Genomic DNA, 21,459 nt, shown 5'->3' with positions numbered 1-21,459 from the left:
ACTTAAAGTGCTGAAAAATAGTACTTCACTTGTCAGGGGAGGGGAAGGGCAAGGGGCCAATCAACTCTTTTTGGTCACTAGAATTACGCTCCAAGTCCCAGCCAGGCTGGGGAAGGCGGCTGACAGGGCTTACCGCCGCTGAGCGTTACCATCCCCTTCCGGTCCGTCAGTCTCTTAACACCCGTTTTTATAGGCGTGACTCAGCTCCATCCTTTCCGTGAGCACCAAGGGAAGAGTGAAGGCTTTTAGACCCCACACATGCAACAGCTTTCCTGTATACAAAATATTTCTACAGTTTCAGCATAATACAGACAAATACAGATGTTTAAAGAATATGCCACTTATACTCAAGAGATCCACTGTATCTAAAGAGCGTTTCATTCTACAAAACTGAAGCCAAACCGCTCTCTGCAAACGTCTGGCTTGAATTTCAGACCCCCGACTGGCATGAATTTACACGGGAACATTACTAGTTATTGCTTCAGCCAGGCTGCTACAAAACAATTTACAAAGTCTGTGAAATATGAGCACAGCTTAAACATTTGATAATGTGTCCGGCCTACAAAGGATTTACTGAATAAAAACTTCAGCCCTCCACATCAATTAAACTTCTTAGTGCAGTTTTAAATTCTTAAACGCTTAAGATTTGGCATATATTATTGGCACAATGTTCTTCAAACACTTAGAAGTTCATGTATAAATACTTATACTCCCATTAATCAGGACAGGGCACAAGGAGGACTCAGCCAATCTGGGCAGCTTTTCTGCCTGCGCATATTCCCTCTTTGATTTTCATGCACTGAAGGGAGAGCTGCTTCATTCGGTTATCCAAAGCCAGCCCCTCAGTGGAGCTGCTCCTGTTGCTGCTCCTATTCTTGTTCACTCTGTCGCTTGTCTTGTTCTCAGCCCCTTCTGCCCTATCCCCTGCAAAGAAAGGATTAAACTAGATGTTAAACCCGGATTTCATTCTGCACCTTAAGCTTCAAGCGGGTGCCTCTGCAGCTTCCTTTGCCAAAGTGCGCAAAAAAATAAAAACAACCCACGCAGGAGCAAGATGCTTTAACGAAACCGAAGTTGGCCTTCCAAGCCGCGCTCGTCTTGTGCACTGCATCGGCAAATTACAGCGTAAACAGCCTTAGGTTGGAGTACACAAGAACAGTGGTAATCCTCTAGTCTGAACTGGTCAGCAAGGGCTGGCAGAGCCTGCAAGGGGTTCCTTTTGGCACCTTATTTCATTCTTTTTTTTTCCTGGAAAGCAGGATTTTCAGCAAGCAGGACAGTAATTTAAAAAAAAAACAAACAAAACAAAACAAAACAAAACTCAGATTTTCCTTAAAATAAACATACCATCAGAATCCCACTGATCACTTATTTCATGAGGAATTCTGAACCCCTCCACTGAGACAGAACTGGGAACCTCCCCAGCCAAGAGAAGAATAGTTAAAACATTTTGGATGTCATGGTTAAGGGTGGGACGCAGGGCCTTCAAGAACTGCCTTCCCCAAGGAAGAGGCCAGCGGTCAGAGCTCAGCGAGCTGGCGATGCGCCTAGGGCAGCTGAGAGGCTTTTCCTGCTCCCTTTATAAAGCTGAAAAACATCGGCCCAGGGCGTATCCAGCTGTGCGTACCTCTTTCAGCTTCGCACTCGGGAGAGGACGCCCCGCTGCATTCGCTTCGTGGGCCGAGGACAGGGAAGATCATCCCGAACTCGGAGAGGGATACAGGGCTGGGCAGATCCAGGCTTCCAGGTCGCGTCACGGGAGGAAATTGAGTGGGCACCTCACAGGGGCTCGTAGGACCAGAGCTGAAGCTGGACACCGACTGAGTTTCCGAATCTTCTTCTGATACGAAGCTGCTGCCGTTGTCATCCTCAAACGCTTCTGAAGCCACTGCAACGTTCAAAGAATATTCCAGTCAGCAAACCTCCCCTGCTCCTGCACCTTCCCAGGCAATGGCAGTTCTCAGGTTTGCATCTTCCGTACGTGCACACGCTGCTAACCCACGGGCTGCCTCTTCTACTCTGCCCCCTTTGCAAAGCCTTAACCCGGCATTTCGTTCTCGGATCACGATGGCCTGGTTCTGCTTTGAGGAACAGCACGCCTGCCAGCCACGTCACGCAACACCAGCTCTACACAAGCTACTGCTCCTCATGCCAAGATGCTCTTGGGTTTTCACTGTTCCTGCTGCCCCTTGCCCAGCTGGCCTTGTTCACTTGACTTGTGTAAGTAACTTAGGCTGGGGCTTGGTCCTCTGTGCCCACCTTAGCCAGCAGCATCTTGATCCTCCCTCAGACTCCTGGTTATTTCAGGCACTAATTAGAAGGCAGATTGCTTCCACCTTGCCGTCCCACTTTCACCATTAAAATCCACCATGAACTTCCAAGATCTCTTTTTGGAGGAGGATCACCAAGCAACATCAAATTAAAAAAATCCCCACCCACATATATCATTTTCCCTGCTCATGTTTGCTGAGATCTGACTTCTAATTAAAACCAACCAACTCCAAACTGTCTGTCGAGATTAAGCCACAGGCTCTTTGTTAGCAACACAAGGAGGAATCCATTAAAGATCGCATCCATTTTGTGCAACATAGGGGTGTAGATTTTGCTACACTTCAACATTTTTCAATCTTAGCTCATTGCGGGATGAAGACCTATGAACCAAAGGCTTCTGCACACAAGTAGTCCCACTGGGATCAGAAGGTTTTTTACGTGCATCAGCCTCTACACAACAAAAGTATGTGCTGGAATCACTCTGGTCTGGAGAAGTCCCATGAACAGCAAGACATTTACAGTGACCTGAGGTTATCTTCAATTACGCCTCCTTGCAATTCCTGCCATTGTTAGAGAGGCTCCGAACCGGCTTGAAAGAGCAGCAGGAGCAAAGCAGCAGTGTTAATGAAATGGCTCAAAGGAGAAGTTTCAAAGTAGTTCTTCTGTTACCCTGGCAGCCTGGGGCTTACTGCACCCCTTGGACACAAAGGGTGCCAATAGAGGCAGCAACCGTCCTGCAATCCTGACCTAGACTTTTCCCTGCAGAAATGGGGCTGAAATACAAATTAAACTGGGATTTGTGAGAGTGGGCAGCAAAAAAAAGGACTTTCTGCATCAAGAAGGGGAGAAAGTGTCCAGGAGGGAGGAAAAAGTGGGCCACATGCAATGTCCATCTGTCAACATTCACCTGGAGCCAGGACAAAAGGAAACTTGCAATACAACAGATCGTTCCAGTCTTTGCAATCCAAGGTCCCAATGTGCCACCAGAAGGCAGAGGTTACCTAGACTTGGAGCTTGCTTGGTGGCTGCTGCTCTCACCCAAGAGAAATGTCTCTCATACAGAGGCTCAGTACACCGCATTAGCATACTGCTTTGAAGTGCATTAATTTTGGTCCTTTTGTACAACACCATACAAAAACCAGCAGCGATTCTAAGGGAACAGTTGATGCACTTCAACTCATATCCCTTCCCCTTGAAAACTGGCTATTAAAGAATTCAATAAACTCCTATAATAACAAGAAGCAAAACAAGTTAGCCACAGTTCCACAACAGCCTGCAAATTTCAAGCTGCACAACACGCAGAGTGGCCTTCACCTCAGCATTTCTTATGATGCCATGGGATATTCCCAGGCATTGGAGCGCTCTGTACTCACTGGAGATGGTGTCCGACTCCGGTTTACTTGCTGACAGGTCTTCTACGGAGGTATTGCTCCCTTCAGCACCCACACCACATCCTCGGGGCCCCATGGCCATCGACCGTCTCCTCTCATGAATCTCATCTGAGATCATCTCCAGGTTTTTCAAGGCAGTCTTATACTCTCCCTTTGCCAGGGCCAGTTTTGCCTGCAGGTCATCCACCGTTTTCTTCAGTTGCTAACAAGGAAGACGGGTATTAGATGTGCTTTCATTACAAACGACGCCCAGCATGTGGTTCTCACTACATGTCCACCTGACTTGCTCTGTGCAGGCAAGCTAGTGTAAACCAGGGTTGGTATATAGGTGATGGGAGAGTTTGTCATTCAAGAGCACCCCAGGGCAAGCAGTGCCACTTGTACAGGAGACAGCAGCAAGGCAAACCAGGGGAGCCAGCAGCTGGGGCTGCCTCTGGAGCATGGTAATGGGCCCTCAACTAAGCACAGAGCAGGAGTCCCCTGGTTAACATGTGAGATCTCTCCTTAACATGAGCACAGCTCTCAACTGTGTATCGCTGCTCATCCTACAACCACCCCAAAGGCTTTGCTAGCAGTCCATGCCAGCAGAGCACAGTTGTGGGTCAACCCTAGAGGACTAAGCCTCACTCTCTTCTGAATACCAAACCTATACATTCTTGGTCACTAAACCTGCAGAACAGAAAGCAGCAACCATCAAACCCCAAAAGCTGTAATACAGCAGTTTTCATGTCCCCAGGCACAAACCCCACACTCTACATCAAGGGCAAGTGTAGTACACCCTCTCTCCCAAAAGTAAAACACTGCTTGTGCACCTGTAGCTGTCTCAACTCTGTGTTATACTGTACATTAAAAGCAATCTGTGCTCTCCTTCGTATTAGATTTTACATGACCACTCTGCTTCAGCAGGGCACTGAGCAGCTGTCATAAAGAAGCTACAGGCTCCAGAACAGCAGGCTTCTGCCCTTGGAGAAAAGGGGATTTCTCAAAAGATGCCTCTAGCCAGGACGGCTGAGGGTTCGTCTCTGTGCAGCAGCCACCGACCACGGGCCCACCGGCAGGCAAAACAGAGGGGCAGCTCAAGCCAGGATCCCAGCACAGAAAAGGTGCACATCAGAGTCTGTAGCTTTCGAAGAGCTATTGCATCTCAGCCTAGGGAAGGGCTCACAAGAAAGGTCTGGGACATACCTTGCAATCCAGGCAAGAAATGAGGCTCTGCCTCTAGCTAGGCTCCAGCTAACCTAGCAGCCCACTGCTGGAGCCTTCTCACACCCATGGCCAACAGTGCCAGGCAATGCGCTCCACTTAGACCCTGTGCACATCCCACACACCTACAGCACCAGCCACCAGCCACTACCCTTCAATTCAAAGGTGCCAGACTCAATTTTTGGGGGCCACATGCAGCAAAAGTCACTCAAATAGAAAGAAATTGTACAGGATAACACATGATGATTCTTGCATTTGAATTTTTAGTGCGACTTTCCTCTCCCCGTCCTGGCACCTCCAAGACTAAGGCTGTAACAGCAGGGATCACCATCCCATGCACAACTGCCATGCCCAGCCCGGGGCCACTGTGCCCTGCAAGGCGTGCACTGTGCCCAAGCGCTGGCTAGACATCATTGCACCAGAGTGCAGTGCAGAAAAGGCCAAAAAAATGCTCGTGGGCTTGACATCCCACTTCTGTCAAACCCAAAATCGAAAATTCACATCTGTGTGATATTTGAGTACTACAAGCAGGTTACTTGTTCATTTCATCCAACCAGCAAACAGAAGAGAGAATCCCGAGCACAGTTAAACAGTCTGATCCATAAAACATAGGAAAAAAACCCACAAACACAAACCCCAGAGACTTCAAAATACAAGAAGTAAAGACGGTCAAACCGTATTTTTTCAGTTCTGGCAGTAAGCAGCAGGGTTTGAACACTTTTATTTCACACGAAGAAACAAAGCCTCTCTTAGTCTTTTATCTTTAAAATGTGCTTCACAAATTGCTCAAGAAGTTTTGAATTGAATTGGTTTTGTACAGAAACACAACACAGTTGTTGGAGCACTTTAGATGTAATGTCAGTTTTACCATAAGCAGTGAAGAGTTTCAGATGAACCCAAATTACATACATACCTCTAGTTGAACATAGTACTTTGCCTTGAGTTCAAAATAAGGTCTGTGGAAAAACAAAGAACAATTGTTTACAATCACTGGGACGGAACGCAGTGTATCGGAGTGGGAGCTGCTCTCTTCATAGCATTAACATAGCTATTTTGTGTTTCCCTGTCATCCCAAGAGACTACTGTCTAGATGATAAAACACCTACATGTGCTCTCAATGTCTCTCTTTCCCCCTCTAATATATCTTCATCTCACAGGTCTTTTGACCCAAAATTCCACATTCACAAAATTCCAGTTTTTGGAGTTGACAGTGTAATTCCTTCAGGCCTCAATTCTTCAAGGCATTTAAATGCAAAGCCCAGCTTCAGCCATAGGCATCCTCTCTGAACCCACCTAATTTTAGAGCCCACAACATGTGTAAATTCCCCACAGAAGGTGAACTCTAAACTTCCCCATGTTCAGATGTGGGGGTGGAGTGGCAGGTCTTAGGTTTTTCAGTGAAGGAGAGAAGATGAAGGCAGCTCAAAGCACCATGTGCAAGGACACAGCACTTCCCACCAGCGGCCCACCAGGCACTTCCCTCCCGCTGTGCAGCTCTCCAACAGTGTTTTTGGGCACGGAGGACAGTGTCTGTTTCCCGCTATAGACAACAAAACTTGCCTATAATGTTGCAGGAAGACAGGGGCACAAGGAGTGCAGTACAAAGCCTAGAAACCACATTCCAGCTTTAAAGTTTCAAAGCCAACAAGCCAATATCATCTGATATAACAGTGCACAGCATAAAAAGTCCTGATTTTTAGCAAGGCTCACTACCGTCCTCACCTCTCAGAAGCTCTCCTGGGAAGTACAGGAGAGATGAACAATCAGATGTGTTTTCATCATCACAGAAAGGTTTCAGATCATGTAGTTCTAACCCCCTGCCACGGGCTGAGACATCTTCCATTTCATATGAAACAGAACGTTAACTACCCTTGTCCCATTTCGACCCTGACAGCAAGCCTCTTTCGAGCGAGAAGTCCTACTGCAGCTACGTTTTGGACTGTGCACCAGAACTCGGGAGTGTAAAACTGTGGCTTTCCGATCCTACAGGCTTGGAAGGGTTGAATTCACTACACGGTCATAGATGAAATAACCTAGTCTCAGGGAAATGCGACTCGGTTATTGAGCAGCTTCTGTGTTTTCAATCAACTCCCCTACCGTCACCAGGAGCGCACAGCCAAGTACGCCGTGTTTCCAGCGACATCGATCCAGTCAAACCGCACCTCTGCGTTTGTCCTCACAGGGACAAAACCCTGCCAAAGTCTACACAGATGGACTTGCCACTGCAGTAAAACATCGCAGGTGGGAGTCTGCATCCGACGGTTACAGGACACCTACAGCCACAGCGCAAAGCAACGGAAGGGCAGAGACACTGACAAAACGGTGTTGAAGGGAAACGTGCAAGGAAATCAGTGAAACTCGCACACCTCAAATGACCAGATTCTCTCCCTTCCTTGCCCTGGTGCCAACTGGGAGGGAACAACCAGGCTTGAATCCTAACCTCCCATCAGCTTCTACAGGCCTGTCCCCTTTCTATCAGCAAGCAAGCACGTTTGTGTGGTGTAAAAAAAAATACATATATGTATATGCATGTATGTGTGTGTATATACGTGTGTGTATATACACAAATACATATACATGCATGTATGAGTGGGAATGTTTGCAGGTAACGGACAAGAAAGATGCCACCTAAGCCGGGAAAAGGATACCAACAGCCTGATGTATATGAGCTCTAACATAAGCACTCTTCCTCGCTCCCCACTAACACACAGCTGGGCATCTGATGCCAACAGAAAGCAAAGCACTGGCAGGGTAGGGACTCACTTCTCCACGGGTCACTTCATTCTCTTACATCCATGACCCTGTAACTATTGAAACCTGGCCCATGACACAGCAGGGCTGGGGAATCCTTCACTCATGCAATCGATGTCGTACATCATCAGTTGTCTGAGTCCATGACATTGCATAGTCAAACAAAGTGCTTTTTAAGTAGACGACAGGAAGAGCAAAAGGCAGTTTGCCCAAGTTACCGGAGCAGAAAGTGACTTCCAAAAACCAGCTAACACAGGTGAGTTCATTATCCTACAGCTCAGAGGCACTGAGCCAGAAGATCTGATGACTGTTAAGAACATGCAGCCGTATGCACATCCATAGCTTACAAGCAAGTAAGCACCCGGGAAAAAAAAACACAAAAGTAAAACCAAAACAAAACAATCTTATAATCATCCACTCATCAACTTTACACAGCAAATCATCTAAATTACTTTCCTGCAGGCTGTCCCAGTCTTACTTTCAAATATTAATGCTTTAAGCATCTTAATCTAGACTGAAGTGAAGAGCAAGTGCAAATAATTTTTTGCATGGAAGAGAGCAACTTATTCAGCATGTCTACCCGTGAGTTTATGGAGAGAGAGAAGATGGACAACACGGGCCTGAAAGGCCCAGGCATTACAGCCAACCCTCTGCTCCACCCATGGAGAAGGGTAGAGCAATTTGTTGGTGTTAAATCCTTCCTGAAAAGCAGCTAGTAGCCAGTTACACCCTACAATACAAGCAGCCGCAAATTCAGCAGCCTCATTCCACAGTTCTATGTACTCACTTGACAGCACTCATGTTTTCAGCTCAGTTTCAATTTTCCTTTACGTGAAAATTGCAATGCTGAGACATGACTGACCTTTCCAACATCCTTACGTAGTATGACTTCAAATACATCCACAATAAGCTTGTTTGTGCTATCAGGCATCTTCCACTTTAATACTAGGTTAGAATTGGTGTTTCTGTACACCCCTTATTAAAGGATCTCCAAAACACCCTACTTAGGTGGTTTACGCTGCAGTCAGCCCTGCTGTGAGACAAAGGAATACATTGGGATTCTTCCACACCAGTGAAAACCAGCTCGTCCTGAGGAGAATGACACAAGACAACACCCCCATGAGAGTAGTTTCAGCAAGAAAATGAAGACTCAGAAGGTGAATCACACGTGGAGCAGCTGGGGCATCAGGCTCAGCACCATCATTGTTATGAAAAGGTACATAGGACTCCACCAACAACTTATCAGGGTCTTTATTTTAAATCTTATTGTAAGGAAGGAACTCCTAGCAGCCAAACCACTTCTCAGATATTGCTCTTATCCAGAAGAATCTGTCATTTAGTGACCTGATGATGATTTTCACAGTCCCTGTGCAGTGCTAGACAAACAGCATGCAGCTCATTCTACAAAGCCACGCTGCTACACTTTTTCAGCAAACATGCTTCAATCTTCCTTGAGAAGTGCTAATCCTTTCTTGAATTGAGCAAACACCAATCAAAATAGATTTTTAGTTGACTGATTTCACCAAAAAGTCATTTTTAGATGGAAGGATTAAAAGCTAAATACAGCAAGCAGATTGTTTAGACAAGCTACAGTCTGGAAGTATAAAGAAAATGACTGAAATATAAAGAGGATTAAGGATTGGCTGTAAACAGGGCCAAAATTTTTAAACAGGTTCTGAGCAAAAAGCTGTTTCACTTCTCCGCAACAGAGCAAAACTGCACATCAAATGCAGACACATCTATTAATCACACTTGCTGCTTAGCTATGCTCTCTGAAGTGCATTTCCTTCCCCAAGAACAGCTCTCGCACAGCTTTGCTACAGCACCATTGGGAAGTAAACAAGTCTGATGTACAGCATGCTACACTGATGCAGTCTCGCACCTTTCAGGTTTCTGTCACTTGCTTTATTCTCTCCTAACTAAAAGTGAGAACTAAACTGCAAACAATCCTAAGCTGCAAAACATCCGTGCACAGAGCTCCGCAGCTCTGTATGCAGCATCTATGTGACTCCCATGAGCCTGTTTCTCAAGTCACACGTCACCAAAGGGTTCAATGCACTAGAACAAGACCACAAAAATGCCCTGAAAAGGGTTCTTATCCCACTTAGTTCGCCAGTCTATCAAGTCAGGTGCTTCAAAAGACACTTAGAAGAACAACAAATGCAAGGACAAATACCAGCATCAATTCTACTTTGAGGCTGTTGCATGCAGGAGCCCAAAGGGAGAGGTGCAAAGAGCAACACAACTTCACAAGTTTGAAAAACCCCATAGAATCGGTATTCCCCCAAACAGATTTCACCACTAAACTCATCTCCAAACGTAAAACATACTTTGATTTATTAATGGCTCTTTTCAGCTTCTTCTCCAGTTGCTTCATCCTTCCCATGGCGGCATTGTATTTGGCTGCAGTCTCCTTGTGAACCAACTCACTTCTCGTTTTGGTCTGTTCCGCCTCCATCACCTTCAAGAAGGAAAAAACAGGTTGAGCAGCAAGACACAATGATCCATTTATTTTCATTTTAGTTAACAGCATCTTCGTAAGGTCTCCACTCAGCTCATGTCAGAAAAGCGAGGGTATAGAAAAAATTACTTTCAACGAACCTACTTAAAAGTCTTTCCTGAAAGCATCAGCGATACGTCAGATTTGCAGACACTGTGTTAATCATGACAGAGGTGCTGCAGCTTCTTGCATAATATCTCTTACGGGAAGTTCCGAAGAGCCTCACATGTTGGCATCATCCATTTTTTAACCCGCTTAGATATTCGGGAGTGGAGCAGTGCAAACAGAAGGCACCCAGCTACTTTTAACAGTGTTGTTTCTGTTCCCTCCTGCTTCTCCCATGGGAGCCTGCCTTTCCCAGTGGGGAGCTGCCCCCAGCTGCAGTCCCACCCAGGAAAGGGCTGAAAACCAACCACAGCAGTGGAAGGACTGAAACGCAGTTCAGCCTGAATCACCAGTCACCAGAAAACAGCGTGTCCAACGGCTGGCTGTTTGCAGAAGGCCAGGAAGGCAGCTTTTCTCTTAAACCAGCTGACCAGCCTCAAATCGTAGCTTCAACACCAAAAATGCAGAGGTCGGAGCCCTGAGCTGACACCTCCATCACGCAGACGGGGGACACGATGCTGATGACTCTCCAGCTTTCCCAGCAGGCAAATGCTCAACGTGCGGCAGTCCGAGCCCAGCAGGTCAGCCGCTCTCCACGGCCAGCCCACGCCTTCCCCAGCCAGTTGGGCTGCAGCCCTGCACACAAACCAGCAAATTCTTCAAGCAATCATTTCTTCAAAGCTCTATAAACAAATGCTCACTGCCATGGCATTTTGCAGCAATTAGGAGTCTACAAAAGCAACAGGAAAAGTAAATGTCCCCCCACTAGCTGCTCTGCTGGTATCCCATAGTCACAATTTGCCAGTAATTCTATCCAGGATACCTTTATTGTGCAATTTGAGATATCACAGGTTTAAATCAGAAAATTAGTTTTCTTTAATGCACTAGCAGTCAAGATCCAGACAGGGAGGTAACTGATTTGTTTCAATTAAGAAAAGTGGCGACATCTCTCCATCGGCCTGGCAATGAGGAGAAAGCAGGCAGTTTTCAGCCTCTCTCTCTTGCAGCTATGACGGAATCTATACAAAAAATGGCAGGCCTTGACTTCCTCCAGTACTAGATTTTGAAACATCTCAGCTGTGAAACTAACTGCTCCACAACTTCAAGAAAATTTGCTCCCACTGACTCCCACCACCAGAACACGCATCTGAGCTCTCACATTCAGAGAGAGAATATTCAAGATATCTTGATTTTAAATAGCCTCACCCAAAAAGCTCTAATTTCTTGAAAGTGTCCTAGCCCTCAGGCAGAACTTAACACGGAAAAGAACACAGTCAACTTTGAGTGTTGCTCCTCTCAGGAAAACTGTTGTGTTGTCCTTTTTGATGCCTAAATGAAACCGTGAAACTGCTACATGCCAAAGCTGAACTGCATCAGGATTCACTAGAAGCTCTTGCTGCCACAACTGGAGGCCACATTTTGCTCATCTGCACGCACCGCTTACTAGTAAACAAAGAAGTTGCTACAGAACTTTAAACTATGAGAAAGAAAAGTTTCCAAAGGCTATTTTGAGTAGATATAAAATAATATACTTAACTCCAAAACCATTCAACTATTTTATATATAAATAAGGCATCCACTTTCGAAGAAAGGTTAAAAAAAAACCAAAACAAAAACTATCAGATTCATAAGAGGCTTTCTCCTGCATCCTGAAAACGAGCTGTAGCCTCTTACCTTGAACGAATGTTCAAAAACTAGATTGATGCAATGACTTTCTCTAGTGGAATATGTCAGACAAGGCTGGTTTTAGTGCAGAAGTGCCTTAAATTAAAATGCAGTCTGCAAAGACTACACAGAAGCTGGTTCACATTATTTGTAATAATCCTTGTAGCAAGGAAACTGCAATTTAAAAACGCTGCAAGCTACAAAATAATGGAGCGGCTGAAATTTGCCAATGATCAATTAAACATCAATCCTTCACATCCATTCTTGGGGCAAAATTAGCATCAACTTTGATATCTGAGATGAACTATATGATAAGAACTACCAGCATCAGGGTCGTAAACCAGGTTAGGTGTCCAGGGTCATGTTTATTTTGCATGTCTTTCATATCAAACATCACAGAAATGCTGAACCCTGCAGAACTGAGATTTGAGGACAACAGATCATAAACATCTCAGAATATCTCACAAAATATGGAATTTGCTGCCAGCCATATATACCCACATTCATTACCCTTTTCAGAAAGGAAAAAGAAAAAAAAAGGTTGTATACTTCATCCTTTTGAGAAATCAGTGATGTAAGGAAAAGCATCTCCCCCCACTCCCTTGTTTTCCTATGGGCATTCTGTCATCGTGCTCACATCACTCGCACAAGTCTGCGGAGAGGCCAGAGACAGCCTGTTCCCTTCCCCTAGGACAGCAGCTCAAGGTGCACGCCTGAGGGTGAGGACAATACCTGAGAGATTGTGAGGTATCTCTGTGAAGATCTATCACCTGTCAAGATGCATTTAAGCATTTCATTCAGACAAGAAAATACAAAAAGATCATCCACCCCTCCACAAAAGCCAAACAGCCTTTAAATAGAGAAGCTGTCCATCAGGGCAGGTGGACGAACAGAAACAGACTGCAAACCATCCTGCCACCTCTGCCTCTGCAAGGTTCAATGTAAGACCAGCTAGGGAAACACCTTGCCTTTTAAAAAGGTCTTAGAAAACTGACGAGGCTTGTGTGGGGAAAAAAGTACTTTTTATTAGACTTAATAATACTGTTGGGGAAAAAACAGTCTTACATGGACTCGTAAACAAGCTTTTCATCACGGTTACCGAATAAGCTGTTTTATCTAATAAAAGTCACTGTGCTTTTACCACCCACCTTGCCTTGTTTATGCTCCTAAGCCATCGCAGATGCAACGGCATCCCTTAGAAAAAGGCAGAGATAAAAGTGAAGATGACACCTTTTCAAATTAAGACTGCTCAAATTAAGACACACCTCTCCTCCTGACATTGTACCTGCCATTCATACCCTTGAGGCGAGCAGGGAACAATGTACTCTCACACAAAAACATCCAGAGTGGGTGAACTTCTAGGATGCCCACACATTCACTGGACATTTCTGTAGCCCACACCTGTCCTTAATTACTAGATCACCTATTCCAGGCAAAAGTCATTCTCCCAGGTAGCACAGGCTACAAGATACAACTATTGAAAAACAAAACAACAACAAAAAAACACCATGGATATCAATCGATTCCTCTTTTCTCCTTCCCCTACCCTTTATTTCCAACCCAGATCGTCTGGAAAAGGAATATCGGTGTAGAGTATATAATTTTAATGATTAAGTCTGTAGAAGTAGCTTTGTTCCCCCCAAAAGATTTGCGTGATCTGAAGTCAAAGATGGACTCCAGGCAAAATTTCAGTAATAACAACAGATGCAAAAGAAAAATTTACCAGTGAAATTAAGCAAAGCTGACCATCTAAGCCAGAGAAGGACTCTGGACTGTTTCTTTCTCAAAAACCTAAATTGATGGCTTTTCTAGGGGAAGAATTAGAAACAGAAGATGTAAGAGACAACGAAAGATCAGTAAACCAGGAGGACAGAATCAACAACACAAGAGACTGCATTTGACCGTTGCATTTCCATGGTGAAATGACAGAGAGATTAGGGCAGGGAAGGATGTGGGTATTTTTGTTGTTTCTGTCACAGACTTTTCTTTTCCCCTCCTTTTTCTCCAAGTATTTCTATCTGCGGGAAGTATCGCTTCTCCCTACATCACGAAAGCACCCACGCATTTTACACTGACAGATGGTACTTCATGGTGTAATATCAAAGGGAGCCGCACAAGCCAAATTAAACCAAGAGGGAGCCTGTCTCCTCCCTCTTCACTCTCCCTTCATCCCTTCCTTTTTAAAATGTCTCATGATCAAGAGCCAAAGCACTTCTTCTCCCTGCCAAGAATGTATGAACTGAACATATCTCAGGAAAGACTGTAAAAGCAGAACCTTTTAAGATTGCAGATTGCATCAGCAATTAGAAATTAGCAATTTCTCTTGAAATTCATGAAGGATCTTCCTTTCTGCTTCAGCTTGTCTCAAACTTAAGGTAACTCATCTGTCAGCACTTTCCTTTTGTACACATTTATGACTTCTTTTCAACAGGTGTATAAATATGAAGATCTCCCTCCTTCGTCCCTCCAAAATTATCCATCCTTTGGTCCTTTCATAGCCCTGCTCCCTGCAGCCCAAACTGCAGCATTATAATTTGAGGTCCTAAAAGATGGGCAAAACACTTCCACTTTCCAAAAACATTTTCTCCAAATTTTAAAGACAAACTGCAGTTAGCAAAAACATGGTAAGCCAATGGCTAACAGTGAATGCTACTTTCCTTCTCCAGGCAGCTTAAGAGCTCATCAAACCTGTCTACATGTCTACATTTCCATTGTAATCAACAAATAGTTCATCTTACAATGAATTTGCCCCTCTGGCCACATGAATTGTTCTCCAGACACCATCAACTTATTGATCAGACCTCCTTTGACTATAACAGAAGTTCAGGCAAGTAACTGGGACATACAAAGTAATGTTCTAGACACCTGAAACCGATGAGCTAAATCCTAGCCTAAGTGTTTTTACACTTATCTCAGATCTGTGGAGAAATGGATATACAGAAAAAAAAAACACACAGGAGTTTACCCAAAAATACTCATCGAGTTAATAGTAGAAGCAGGTAAAGCAGCTGCCTGACTTGCAGGATTGTATCACAGTCCTGTGCTTCACTGCGGTCAACACATAGCTCAAGCACAGACATTTACAGAGATTAGTCGCATCTTCACAGGCCGGCAGACATCCAGCTCCTATTTAGGCACCCAGCTTCCTTTGGAAACACAGCTCAAACTGCACGGTGAAAAAACTGGTGAGTGACAGCCTGTACTCCCTGTTCCTATTCATGCTGCTCCTGTCTGCTCCATGAATAAAAACATCTTCCACATGTCATGCTTCCAGCCCACCCAGGATAATAAAAATTTCAGTAACTCTCCCATTTATCATCAGCTTAATTATATGATTTTCTGTATCAGTGGCTACAAAAGCCTTGTTTACAGTAGCCCATTAGACTGCCACATGAAAAATAGTGTTAACAGCTTTTCAGTCTATGAAGAAATCAAAAAGCAATTACAACATGCAACCCTTATCTCCATTTCTTCCCAGTGAGGGTCTGCAAACAGCATTTCCTGTTTGGTACTCTAGAACCCAAGTCTTTGTCCACATCTAGTGGGTCAAGTGCAAAAGTAATCTGGCAGTATTTCCATACACGCCTGTATAAAAAAAATCAGCATCTCATTTGCTCTCTTGCCTACCCGTTTCCTTTGTGCTCTCTGTTTGCATTGTTTGTTGGCTACCAAGCTGCTACAGGGCTCGAGTTTTGTTCCAAATTTCAGATTAATTCAATAGAGCCTGCTACCTCTGCCTAAGAACAGCAAATCAAAACACTTTACTCATGCCTGACATTTCTAACAATAGAAAAACAAATTAATTTGTAGCCCACTTCTAACATTTGGCACAGAGGTGCTTTTCTGCACTTGATTCATTGCTGTACAAGGCCCAGTGCAAGAGTATTTTCTGCCCAGTACAACTGTCGTTTATAAATACATGTAAAAAAGCTAGCAAATCCAAACAACTAGAGTGAAAAACTTTATCTGAGAGTGATTTTATATGTGGAAGTAGAGAAATCCTGTTTCTTAACCCTCAGAAACAGGTTTTTTTCCATTAGTAATTTCTAACATAATTAATAGTTAACAATCTGAGTTAACAGCAACACTGTGGCAGTCAAGTCTAGTAGATCTCATCCTCCAACCTGTTTTCATTCATAGCTTGGTAGGGAGTGACGATGTTTTCTGCTCCTGGAGACCCCAATTATTCTGTTTACCTCACTGAACGCTAAGTATTTCAGTAATTGCTTGCACTCAAACCAAGGAAGCATTCACTCTGTTCCTAAAGAAGTTATAAAACTCAGTCAAGCGCTCCAAACAAACTAATGCTGGGTCTGTTCAGTCAAGACTTCCAACAGCATTTTCTCCCTTCTTGGCTCTGGCCCTAGCCTTAAACCTCCAGTATGGCCAATGAAAATTGTGAGACAAACTTCCATATAACTCTTTCAACATCCGCTGTACCCTGGAAAGGTGCAGACAGGTGCTTTCTGGGAACTGAGCTTACACAGACTATTTTAAGCACCAGGAAGAGTTGGGTAACACACTTTCCATTCAAGGAGCCATCAGCTGCTCTACACAATCCAGTCTATGCCTAGGAGATCTCATAACCGCAGTAAATAAACCTAAGGTTCCTCTTTACCGTTCGGCTGTAACCACCAGACATTATGGTTTGAATCAGTCCTCCAACAAGCAGATATTCTGCATTCAGTGATGGTACATATCAACACCACCAGTATGACCCCACCAAACACTGTCAGCAGCCATCTTCTGCTCTAAATCACTGTGCTTGCCCATCTCAGGGGTACTCCTCTCTGCCAGAGAGACTCCTCTCTGCCAGAGACTGCCAGAGAAGGATTAAGGGTTGTAGAAGGACACAGGGATCCCCCTTGAAAGAAAAGGAAAGGAAAACAAGAATCCATGTGAACTCTCAAAATTGCAAGCACTTCCTTCCTCACCCACCCCAACACCAATTTTCATTATGCCAGCTAGAGAGAGGCAGCTGATACCTGGTTGCTCTCTCTCTTCACCAGATCTCAGCAGTTTAGCAGTCAGGAGCTCTAAGCAACTCCTTAGATGCTTCCAGTTTTCTCACCTATCTATTCTGAGAATCAAAACTTTGAACAGGGATAACAACCAGGGAAAATGACAGCTGCTGGTGTCCTGGCACACACGCACTGCACAGGTGGGGCTCCTTTCAGAAACACACAGAGGTTACCAGATCTGCAAATACCTAATAACAACAGGGGCAATAACACAATACCCTGGAGTTTGTTTTCTCTTTTTTAATATATACCAGGTTTTCCATCTCTCCCCTACGCTCAGCCTGCATGCTTTTTTGTTCCCTGTCTCTTCATCAGGCAGCTGTTTTTTTACAATTCACTCTGAAATAGAGGCTTTCTTAGAATTGAGAAGCTTCTGCAACAGAACAGAGCTACTGCATTGAGGACTGCAAGACAATACCAGCATTGTATGGAATGCTAGCATATTTGGAATAGCAAGTTCAGCTTCAGTGGCGTATTAAGGGAACTACGACAGAACAAAGGTTTTTAACTTCAATTTTTGGTTCTTTAATGTTAAAAAAAAAAACTTTCTGCCTTTTTTTTAACAGACAGGAAAAGAGAGACACGGCAAATAACAGAAAAATTCTTTTTGACAGCTGCTAAAATGAATACCGCCTTTCACTGTTACACAGTGCACCTCTTCTGTAGATTTAAAAAGACTTTACAAAGGAGGCAAGACTTTGTCTAAATTTGAAAGTTAATTCAGGATAGAGCAGTGTGCTAGCTTAAAATACAATACACGTTTTTGAGTAATTCTACATTCAAACACACGTTTCCAAAGCGAAGTGCCTTGTTCAACTTAACTACATACTAAAAACAAGTTATACTAAAATTGGAACATATCCCTTTTTTTCCAGAGTAAGAGTTTCCATAACGTGTATTCAGGAATAGCCATCCCTATGCAATTATTCTGGCATAACTACAAATGCAGATTTGCCTTAAGACATTGTTTATCCCTATAAAATAGATGGTAATTTATTTTCTTTAGAGACCTACTCCACTAGCTACTATCACAGTCAGATAGAGAACTATAGCTGTCTCAGTAGCAGCCCAAGGCCTGAATCATTTAACCTTAGGCTTCATAATTTTCTGTAGCTTCATTTCCTACATGTCATGTATCTGGACCAATACAAAAATGTGGTCTTTCAGAAACTAAGCCTTGTACACAACAGAACATAATATATGGAACAGAGAGATGCTGGGGCAAATTTGTATTACCCTCTGAGTAGCATGGTTGAGCATCTCTTGCCAGGCAGAGTCAAACTGACGTTTGTCATCTTCCAGTAGCCTCTGCTCAGCAAGCGAAATGGTTTCTTTTGCAGCACGTAGCACTTCAATGGCTCTCTGAAAATCCTGAGTCGCCCTCTGAGCTTCCAGCTGTGCCTGAAAAAGAGAAGTTGCCATCAGAGACAAAGGAACCCTCACAGTCACGTTTAGAAGAACCTACCACACTAATCCTCGCATTTTAAAAACACCACGCCAGCGTTACTGTTTCCCAACCTTTTACTTGGAAGTGACACGTATTTCCTCACTGGAGTAAGTACTGCTAAGACAGCAGTTCCCACCCAAACAGATAATTTGCAAAGAACTGTCTCATGGTGTTCGTAGTCAAGAAACACGTAACTGATGGCCTACAAATAAGGATCTGGCTGAGAGATAAATACCTTATGATGTAGGCTTAATCATTGAGAAACAAAACAAAACACAATAGCAAACTTGTAGCATGTCAAGAATACGTTGAGAATGGCACTCCCTGAGTTTAGTCAGGGTGGATTTTTATCTGGTGCACCATTAACCACACTGAGGAAAGGTTTTGGAAGTATTACATTGCTATAAAGCATAAACAAGTTTTCTGAGAAGGTGGCTGCTAATTCTCTGGACGTTTTACTTTGCTATCGTTGGGACACAACTGGTGCAGCAAGTCCCCAGTACACGGACACAAAGGTAACCAAGGCAATTTGCAATGCAAGTAAAACACAGATAAAGGTCCTGCTATGTCCTTTGGAAACCGCTGCTTCTTTGCAGCAAAATAACACAAAGTTTGAGCTTGAAGGAAGCACTTTCAAGTGTCTACATGGAAGCAGGGAAGAACAGTCTTCTGACAAACTATATGGGCCTTGATCTGAGACCATAGACTGCTCCAAAACAACGTATTACCTTCCCAGCAAAGCAAGTGCAGCTTAGAAGCCATCTAATCAATGAGCTGTGATCTCTTTTATTCCAGACCAAAACCAAAATTCTCTGAGATACTGCATTTACAGACCACCTTTATCTCTCCTGAAGGTTTTAACAAGGCTCTTAGAATATCCAAATCCCATTCTTAACAGTCCTCAAGTAAAATGCTCATGTCCCATCTTGTAGCCTGAAGCCACCTCTGTTTTTCACAGCTGAGCATCAGTCCTCCAAGGGCCCTCACGCAGCAACAAGCCCTCGCCTGTTCAGCCCCAAAAGGGAGAGCAGCCAATAAAGCAGAAATAACGCCAGTCATAATGCAGGTTTCAGTAGCACCATGGTGACGAAAGTCATCAGAGTTCAGCAGTCTGTAGTGTTGCACTTTAGTACCAGCAAGAAGTCTTAAACGTTCAAATAGGTGACTCTACAACAAATAGACAACAACTATCCATAAACAAATTACTGGTGTTGGCTGGGTTTTGGTTGGTTGCTTGCTGTTGTTTTTTTTTTTAATAAGATAGAGGTGTCCTCTCTTTTTATAGTTATCACTGAATGACTATAAATTTTAACATTCAGGCTTTCAAACATGCAGGTTTCGCATTGTTTTCCTCCATCAAAAATTTTTAATTTCTGAAGCTTTTGTGTTCATTTGCTGTCTCTTAACTATATCAGCACTTTACTGCTCTAGAGCCTTTTTCGGTTTGATGCAGAAATGCCTTGTTCAGCTCAAAAGTAAAACCCTTACCTGAACTTTTCTATGTCATATATTTCATAAATTTCTATTTATATTTTTGAGCTGTTTTGCACTGAAACACCACCTTTCAAATGTAAGTTTCATATTCAATTAATTGAACATCTAGCACTGTGAAGACAGTTTTCATTTACACTTCAATGACTTTTTAAGAATAAACTGGAATTACCCAGTTTATACCTATGGGAAATGTTTTTTAACAGACATGACTGACAGAACAAAATAATGAATAAAACTTTACATGTCATGATATACAGAGGAGGAGTCTGAGGCTGAAACAGAGGAAAGTACTCTGACACAGAAAATACTAAATTGAGGACGACAAAGTCTTATGAATAAAGGAAGAGGTTTCAGTGTGAAGAAATGGTGGTCATTTGGGAAGCAGCTAAAAATCCCTGATACAAAATGTGAAATAAGTAGAACAATGGTGCATTTCTCCAGCAAATAGCTGGCTACACCTCCTCAACAGCAGCTGCATCCAATATCTTCACACCTGAGACACCACAGCTATTTGTAAAGATAATGGAAAAAACCCTGCCCCATGGCAGGGGACATGGCCTCTTAATTTAAACACAAGTCTCAAAAGGAAACAAAGCACACTAAGTTTCCTTTACAATGTCCTGAAATAGCAGCAAGCTCTTCTTGCTTCCTTCCCCCTATCACACAGAGAGGTACTTCACCCCAAAGTGACCGTGGAAAAACAGGAGTTATGTGTCAGAGGTCCTTCAGCTACTAGCTGGGGAGGGAAATCAAAGTCATCACAATCAGTGCAGTAATTTCCTTCTGACCAAGGCCCTTGATGCACTTTCTTCTGAAGCGGCTGCTAGTGTTTTCGACAGGAGAGAAATTCATCTAACCATGCCCTTTGCTGCTTTCAAGCAGCTTACACCACACCAACCTAAAGCTTTCGTGAAGATCCAGGGCATTGAAGTGTTAGTTTTCATCCAGGACTGCACATGCCAAAGCGGCACAGAGCTTTGGGCCAGTATTAGTGGATGAAGAGCATCCTGGCGTAAATTCATCGTTAATACGGTCTCTTAGAAAGTCTAAGAAAAAACCCTCACACATTACATCTCCTCATCACCTCAGTCACCAGCTGCATGTTTCAAATACGCATTCAAATAATGCATTTTATAAATTCAGAATAAGCCTGACTAAAAAATATTTTAATTTAGCCATTAACTAACCTAAACCACGGTACTCCCCAAGCACAGGAAAGCCATCTGACGATCTTTGAACAAGGCTCAATGTAAGCTTCCAACAAAGGACACAGCAAGAAGCCTGAATCTTAGTCCCCAAAATACCATCTGCTGAATTCTCCGCAAAGTCACAACTTGTTTGGTTTTTTTTTCCTTCCAGTAAGTTTGACCTATGCTGTAAAGGGATCAAACGCAAATAAAAGCCAAAACTTTGCCATAAAAACAATCTGAAATGAGATTTTTAAAAGTGAAATAAAATGCAAGACTCCAGTAAGAGCCTGCACCAAGTACTGCAGAAAAATGCTGAGGATGTTGGGAGGAAGAGCAGGACTGATTTTCAAGGAAGACCCTACAAGAAGGAGCCAGGTCCCAGGAATTTCCAGACAATAAGGTTGCAGCAGCAGGCCTGCTC

The 21,459-nt window shown here is 43.7% G+C and overlaps 1 protein-coding gene across 1 annotated transcript in view; it reads right to left on the bottom strand.

The window, feature by feature from the left end:
• Window positions 1-709: 709 nt before the first annotated feature.
• SH3BP5 (SH3 domain binding protein 5) overlaps window positions 710-21,459 on the bottom strand; it is a 51,540-nt gene continuing 30,790 nt past the window's right edge. Inside the window, exons 4-9 of the mRNA XM_086614613.1 lie at window positions 18,144-18,308; window positions 9,947-10,077; window positions 5,779-5,821; window positions 3,645-3,864; window positions 1,628-1,888; window positions 710-924 (exon numbers count right to left, since the gene is read on the bottom strand). Coding sequence (XP_086470739.1) covers window positions 743-924; window positions 1,628-1,888; window positions 3,645-3,864; window positions 5,779-5,821; window positions 9,947-10,077; window positions 18,144-18,308 — 1,002 coding nt within the window. The 3' untranslated portion in view covers window positions 710-742. The remainder of the gene's footprint in view (window positions 925-1,627; window positions 1,889-3,644; window positions 3,865-5,778; window positions 5,822-9,946; window positions 10,078-18,143; window positions 18,309-21,459) is intronic.

This window comes from Tauraco erythrolophus, chromosome 7, assembly GCF_009769465.1.
Source record: "Tauraco erythrolophus isolate bTauEry1 chromosome 7, bTauEry1.pri, whole genome shotgun sequence".
Taxonomy (NCBI): domain Eukaryota; kingdom Metazoa; phylum Chordata; class Aves; order Musophagiformes; family Musophagidae; genus Tauraco; species Tauraco erythrolophus.
Note: the sequence above shows the minus strand (reverse complement) of the source record. Positions and strands in the feature narration are given on the sequence as shown.